Source organism: Acanthisitta chloris, unplaced genomic scaffold (assembly GCF_000695815.1).
Source record: "Acanthisitta chloris isolate BGI_N310 unplaced genomic scaffold, ASM69581v1 scaffold43916, whole genome shotgun sequence".
Taxonomy (NCBI): domain Eukaryota; kingdom Metazoa; phylum Chordata; class Aves; order Passeriformes; family Acanthisittidae; genus Acanthisitta; species Acanthisitta chloris.
Window position 1 is genome coordinate 611 of NW_008680566.1, and position 6,671 is coordinate 7,281.

Sequence of the window (6,671 nt, forward strand, 5' to 3'; positions counted from 1 at the left end):
AGGAGCAGAACATGTGGAAGAGCAAGAGAATGGATGAAAGAGAAGGGTCAATGCATAAAGGAACAGGAGAATGGGTGGAGGAGCCAGGGAATGAGTGGAGAAGAAGGCAAATAGGTGGAAGAGCAGAATGTATGGACAAGCTGGGGAATAGATAAAGGAATGGAACATGTGGAGGAGCAGGAGAATGGATGGAGAACAGGTAGAGTAGCAGCAGAAAGGATGGAGGAGCAGGATGTGGGGTCCCCAGGGATGGAAAAGGGCTGATAAGAGCAATTGCACCCCAAAATCTCAATAACCTGCCCCTGCACCTCATTCCCACCCTGCAGCACTCCATGCTGGCTTCAGGGAGGTGGAGCAGGAGCTGCCTGGAGCTGAAGACCTGGATGGAGCAGCCCGGGCCCTGATGCGGCTGCAGGATGTCTATGCCCTCAGCGTGAAAGGCATGGCCAGTGGCATCTTCCAGCAAGCCAGTGCTGGTCACCCGCCCCTCTACAGCCCCAGCCGGCGCATCTCCCTCTCTGCTGATGACTGCTTCCATGTGGGAAAGGTGAGGGAGAGCTCTGCAAGTCCCCACAAATCTGTTCCAGCTTGGGATGTTGCTTCTGTAGGGATAAGTGCTGGGCTTTCTTCCCACATGGATGCAGAGACCCCTCTCACTCAGCATGGGATGAGATGATAGGGAGATAAGAGGGTGAGAGGTGCAGATGGGGATGGGGATGGGTTTGAGACAGGAAAAGAAGGGATGGGATAGGGTGGGTGTGATGTGGGAAGGAATGGGGCTGGAGACAGGAATAGGAAAGTGACAGGATGTAATGGGACAGGTTGAATGGGAATTGCAATGGGATGGGACAACATGGCATGAGGATGGGATAGAATGGGATGGGAAGGGATGGGACAGGACAGGACAATACAAGGTGGGAGCAGGATGGAAGGGGACAGGGTTGGGGCTGGTACTGGGATGATGGGTATAGGATGGGATGAGGGTGGGGGTGGGAATGTGGTGGTATGGGATAGTACAGAAGAGGATGGAATGGAATGGTACAGAAGGGGATGGGGTGGGATGGGACAGTGTGGGGATGGGATGCAGGCCCGGGTGGCCCAGCTGGCAGGTTCAGGTGATGTGTTGCCTCGCAGGTAGCCTATGACATAGGTGACTACTACCACTCCATCACATGGCTGGAGGAGGCCATCAGCCTCTTCCGCCTCTCCTATGGCACCTGGAACCCAGAGGACCGGAGCAGCCTGGAGGATGCTCTGGACCATCTTGCCTTCTCCTACTTCATGGTACAGCCACAAGTCCCTTCCCCATCCCCACAGTGTCCAGTAGAGCCGAAGCATGGACAGGAGGACGCTCAGGCGCTCTCCACTCCCCTATCCAGGCTGGAAACATCTCCCACGCCTTGAGCCTCTCCAGGGAGTTTCTCCACTATGGTATGTGGGGCAACCTTGGATGCAGCAGGAGAGGATTTGGGATCCCTATTACCTGTGCATGGCAACAGCCTCATTTACCCTATGCCTTCCCCCGATGTGGGGTAATTCTCCAGGGACTGATGCCAGGGAAGAGGGGTGTTGGGGACACAGCATTTTGGGTGACACCACCTCTCTGGCAGATCCCAGTAACCAAAGGGTGTCGAAGAACGTGGCTAAGTATGAGAAGCTGCTGGAGACAGGGACAGCAGTGAGTGCCAGACCTCTGCAACGCCCCAACAGCACTCACCTTCAGAGTCGTGCCGCCTACGAGGAGCTGTGCCAGCGCCCAAGGGGGCAGGTGGGGCTGGCAGGAGGGTGTCATGGGTCCACACCCAACCACTGTCCCTTTCTCATGCCTTCCTTGGTCCTCATTCTCCCCAGTCAGCCCCAGAGGATCTCCTGCACCTCAGCTGCTCCTACGAGACCAACAGCAGCCCCTACCTCCTTCTCCAGCCTGCCAAGAAGGAGATGGTCCAGATCCGACCCTACGTGGCTTTGTACCATGATTTCATCAGTGATGCAGAGGCTGAGACCATCAAGGGATTGGCAGGGCCCTGGGTGAGCCATCCCTGTGCCCAGGGGTGTCCCTTTCCTGGAGGAGGGTGTCCCAGGAGCTGGTGGCCCAGGGTGGATACAGAGATAGGAGGGGTTTTAAGCCAGGGCTCAGTCAAAATCTTCTCCACTGAGTCCAGGTTGGACAGAGCTTGGAGCAACCTGGTCTAGTGGAAAGTGTCCTTGCCCCTGGCAGGGTATTGGAATTGGATGATCTTGAAGGTCCCTCACAACCCAACCCATTCTATGACTCAATAACACCTTGGGGATGATGAGCCCAGCTCCATCTGAGCCCCAAAAAAGATTCTGGGGAGAAAGCAGGTCTATGCATGCACCTAAATCACTTCCCAACCAGGCTTGACTTGGTGCCACTCAACTGAAGTGGATCTGTCACTGCTTCCCTCACACCAGTGGGACACCTTGGGGTGGAGATACTTGGCAACCAGATGCTATAAACCCACCAACTTCAACCCCAACTGGGGTTCCTGCTTGGGTTGGGGGACCCCATCTGCAGCAATGTGCCCCCCACCATGTGTCCTCCAGCTGCAGAGGTCCGTGGTTGCCTCTGGAGAGAAGCAGCAGAAAGCTGAGTACCGGATAAGCAAGAGGTAGTAGCCACCTCCTCCCTTGTCCTCCAGCCACTGAGACCACCATGGTCATCACCAAGGTGGCAGTGAAGCCATGCTGGGGAGGCCTGGGTCCTCCTCAGCCAACAGTGCATGAATCTGGGGGGGCTGAAGGTGTGGTGGTCCTGCAGTGCCTGGCTGAAGGACACTGCTGACCCCGTGGTGAGGGCACTGGAGCAGCGCATCACTGCCGTCACCGGCCTGGACCTGCGGCCACCCTATGCTGAGTACCTGCAGGTGGTCAACTACGGCTTGGGAGGCCACTATGAGCCACACTTCGACCATGCCACGGTCAGGGAGCTGCCTGGGTGGGCCATGGGGTGGTGCCCAGGGTGGTTCCGGTGGTGCTCTTGGGATGCTCTTTGGAGCTTTCCTGGGATGGCTCCTGGGGTGGTCTCTGGGATGTTCCTGGAGGTGGGTCCTGGGATGCTCTGCATGATGCTCCTGAGATGGTGCCCAAGGCAAATCCCTGGATGGTCCCTGGGGGGGGTCCCTATGGTGACAGCCCCTGGGCTGTTCCGAGTTGTTCCTAGAGGTGGACTCTGGGAGGGTCCTTGGCAGGGGTAGTCCCAGGATGGTGATCCCTGGGTGGGTACTTTGGATGTTCCTAGGAAGGGAGGAAGGAGGTGAGGGAAGGGGGAAGGAAGGAGGGAGAGAAAAGGGAGAGGGAGGGATTTCACTGGGTGGGGGAGCAGCTTGGAGCTGTTGGGGCATGAGGTGCCTCCAGGATGAGCCGCATCAGTGCAGGACTGACTGTTCCCATGGGACTGACCATTCCTACCTCCTTGCTCTCGGGGCAGTCCAGGAAGAGCCCACTGTACAGAATGAAGTCAGGCAACAGGATCGCTACGGTCATGATCTATGTAAGTCCTCCCTCATTTCCAGGCCTAGAGAGACTGCACTTGGTCATCAGTAGGGTTCAGAGTGAACAGGGTGAAAGATGGGTGAGGGCAGCCCTAAAACACTGTGGTGGGGTGTTAAGTGCCAACGTCTGCAGAGGATTTAGGAGCTTGTACCATGCCAGCGAGAGGGAAATGCAGTTGGGGGCTCAAGGGAGGTCTCATGCCTCAGTTTCCCTGTGGGAAGCAGATGGATCACAGGGAAAGGTAGGCCCATGCATCATGTTTTTGCTCCTTTTCCAGCTAAGTGCAGTGGAGGCAGGAGGCTCCACCGCCTTCATCTACGCTAACTTCAGTGTGCCTGTGGTCAAGGTGAGGGAGCAGGGAATGGAGGATGATGCTCTCTGTATCCCATCTCTCCTGGGGAGCTGTGCCAAGCCCCAACCCCAGGCCTCCCTGATCTGTTTTGGGGTGCCAAACCCCAGTTCCGGAGCTCCTGTCTGTACATTGGGGTGCCAAACCACAGTTTTGGGTCTACTGTGTTTTGAGGTGCCAAACCCCAATTCTGGGGCACCTACCTCTATTTTGAGATGTCAAATCCCCAACTCTGGGTCTCCTGCGTCTATTTTGAGGTGCCAAACCCCAATTCTGTGTCTCCTCTGTTTTGGGGTGCCAAACCCCTCTCTGCTCACAGAACGCAGCTCTGTTCTGGTGGAACCTGCGGAGGAATGGGGACGGGGATGGGGACACTCTGCACGCCGGCTGCCCTGTCCTGGCTGGGGACAAGTGGGGTGAGACACTGCCTGCTGTCACCCTGGGGTGACATAGGGTGGGAGGGCAGCTCCATGGGTGGGGAGGCAAGGGGCTGGGAACTCACAAGAATCCTGGATAACAGGGAAAAAAGATCATCAGAGCAGGGTGGGAGGAGGGCACAGAGGGACGGGGACAGACAGGGGTCACAGAATCACAGAACAGTCGCAGTTGGAAAGGACCCAAGAGGATCATGACGTCCAACTCTTGGCCCTGCACAGGACATCCCTGAGAATCACAACATGATCCTTGTCCTTGTCCCTTCCAGTGGCCAATAAGTGGATCCATGAGCACGGGCAGGAGTTCCGGCGGCCGTGCAGTGCTGACCCACGAGACTGAGCCACCGAGGGCTTGTGGATGGGGCACCTGTGGGTGGCAAAGCCACCACAGCATGTTGTGTCCCCAAGGCTGCAGCAAGGGCGGGGAGGGGGTGGCAGTGGTGCAGGTGCTCTCGGGGGTGGTGGCATTTGCTCAGCCATGGCCAAGTCTGGTGGAAATAAAGTCAAAAGAGACTAAACTGGAGTCTGTTTTGGGGTGCCAAACCCTAACCCTGGGGCTCCCAGCTCTGTTTTGGGATGCCAAATCCAGTCTCAGGGATCCCAGCTCTGTTTTGGGGCACCAAAGCCTAACCTTGGGGCTCCCAGCCCTGTTTTGGGATGCCAAAATCCAGTTCAGGGAGAAGGGAGCTGCTGCCTCCCAGCTGCCCTGGCCCCCTGCCTGCTCACAGACAAGTTCCCTTTCTCCATCCCAACCGCAGCCCCTACGTGACTGGAAGGCAAAGAGAAGCTATCCAGGCTCTCCGGCAGCATCTGGAGAACAGGAAGGAGCCTGCACTTATCCCCCTGGGAGCTTCCCATGAGGGACAGCCTGGATGAAGCTGGTCAAGCTGGAGCTCCCTGACTCCACATCCATCCACCCTCATCTAAGTGACACTGGGATGAGATTAAATTCCTCCGCGATGGAGATCCGTCTCTGCTGGGGTTCCAGGCCACATGCTCACCTCTCAGCCTCTTTCTCAGATAGAAGGAAAAGGACAAAAACTGGGGAGGGGGCTAAAAACAGCAGGCAGACCTCTCCAAGGGCTCTCCTGCTCACTTTGGGTTGAAAAATGTGCATTTATCACTCCTTGGCTGTATAATCCAACCATGGATTAACCCTTCCATGGACACACAGGGATGGGGGTGAGCCGTGAGCAGCATTTGAGCAGGACAGGAGCGCCGGGCGGAGGCCACAGAAGCCCTCTGGCGCCCTGTGAAACCCATCTGAATGCAGAACAGCCTGGAAAGATTCTCATTTCCCTCAAATTCCTGCTTTTCGGACGGGAACAGCCACTCCAGGACTCGGCATTATGAAAGAGACAGTTGAGCAGAGCACAGGTTACTCAACAGCCCAAGGGCTGTGGTTTATTACTTCCAGATGTTTCTGTACACATGGGAGTCATCAGTCATGGAATGGAGCGGGAAAAGCAAAAGCTGTGGCTAAATTCTCCCTCTCCTCCCCACACTGGAGGGCAGGGAAGGGATGGGGGAGCGTTTCGGATGACAAGAGGCTTCCATGAGTCACCAGGAAAAGCCAAGGCTTGGGTCTGGCCCTGGAACCGCTGGATCAACTCCCTTTCTCCACAGGCTGCTCCAAGGAGCCCAAGTGGCACAGCTGATGGGAAAGGAGTAATTCCTACTCCAGGCTTTTCAGCAATGCTTTATTTGTAGGCAAGGGACACAGACAGGGAACACGACAGGAATGGGATGAGGCTGACACGGGACACGGCGGAGAACTCACACTCACACACACACACACACACACACACACACACACAGAGTTCCTTGTGGAAACAGCAGCACGTGCCAAGAGGTCACTCCACCAGACTGGGAATGTTTGGCCCAAACTGGCCAAGAATCCAACAGCAAAGCTTGGAGCCAACACCCAATCCCTACCCCACTGGTTCTGGATGCCTTATGTACAAGGTGCTGAGGGTACAGTGTTTTTGGACAGGCTGACACAACCAAGAGAGGTTTGGGCAACACAAAGGGCACTTCCAGGTTGTGTGCAGGGGAGGGCTGGGAGTTCAGCGCCGGCAACACAGCATCAAATAGCCTGTGGAAGGTTTATTTCCTTCTCACTCACTTCTCAAATGTTAACAGCAAAGCGGAATATCCAGGGGAGCCTACGGGATTCCCAGTCATTCCTTTTCCAGTGGTGCTTCTACAGAATGCAAACCTGGTTTGCTTTCAACAGAGGGTTCTGTTTGGTTGGGGTTAAGATCTCACAAATAAAAGGGATAACGCAAGGAATCACAGTCAGATTCTCCAGGTTACTCCAGCACTGAGGAATGTGTCTTCACCAAGATCATCCATGAGAAGGACAACAGGCACAT

The 6,671-nt window shown here is 55.9% G+C and overlaps 1 protein-coding gene across 1 annotated transcript in view; it reads left to right on the top strand.

Annotated features, from left to right (window-relative positions):
* P4HA3 (prolyl 4-hydroxylase, alpha polypeptide III) overlaps positions 1–4,636 on the top strand; it is a gene marked incomplete at its 5' end in the record, with an annotated part of 4,905 nt that extends 269 nt beyond the window's left edge. The window contains 11 exons of the mRNA XM_009077735.1: positions 327–547; positions 1,135–1,284; positions 1,380–1,431; positions 1,611–1,768; positions 1,852–2,028; positions 2,566–2,630; positions 2,780–2,939; positions 3,449–3,511; positions 3,791–3,859; positions 4,182–4,278; positions 4,566–4,636. Coding sequence (XP_009075983.1) covers positions 327–547; positions 1,135–1,284; positions 1,380–1,431; positions 1,611–1,768; positions 1,852–2,028; positions 2,566–2,630; positions 2,780–2,939; positions 3,449–3,511; positions 3,791–3,859; positions 4,182–4,278; positions 4,566–4,636 — 1,283 coding nt within the window. The remainder of the gene's footprint in view (positions 1–326; positions 548–1,134; positions 1,285–1,379; positions 1,432–1,610; positions 1,769–1,851; positions 2,029–2,565; positions 2,631–2,779; positions 2,940–3,448; positions 3,512–3,790; positions 3,860–4,181; positions 4,279–4,565) is intronic.
* Positions 4,637–6,671: the final 2,035 nt, after the last annotated feature.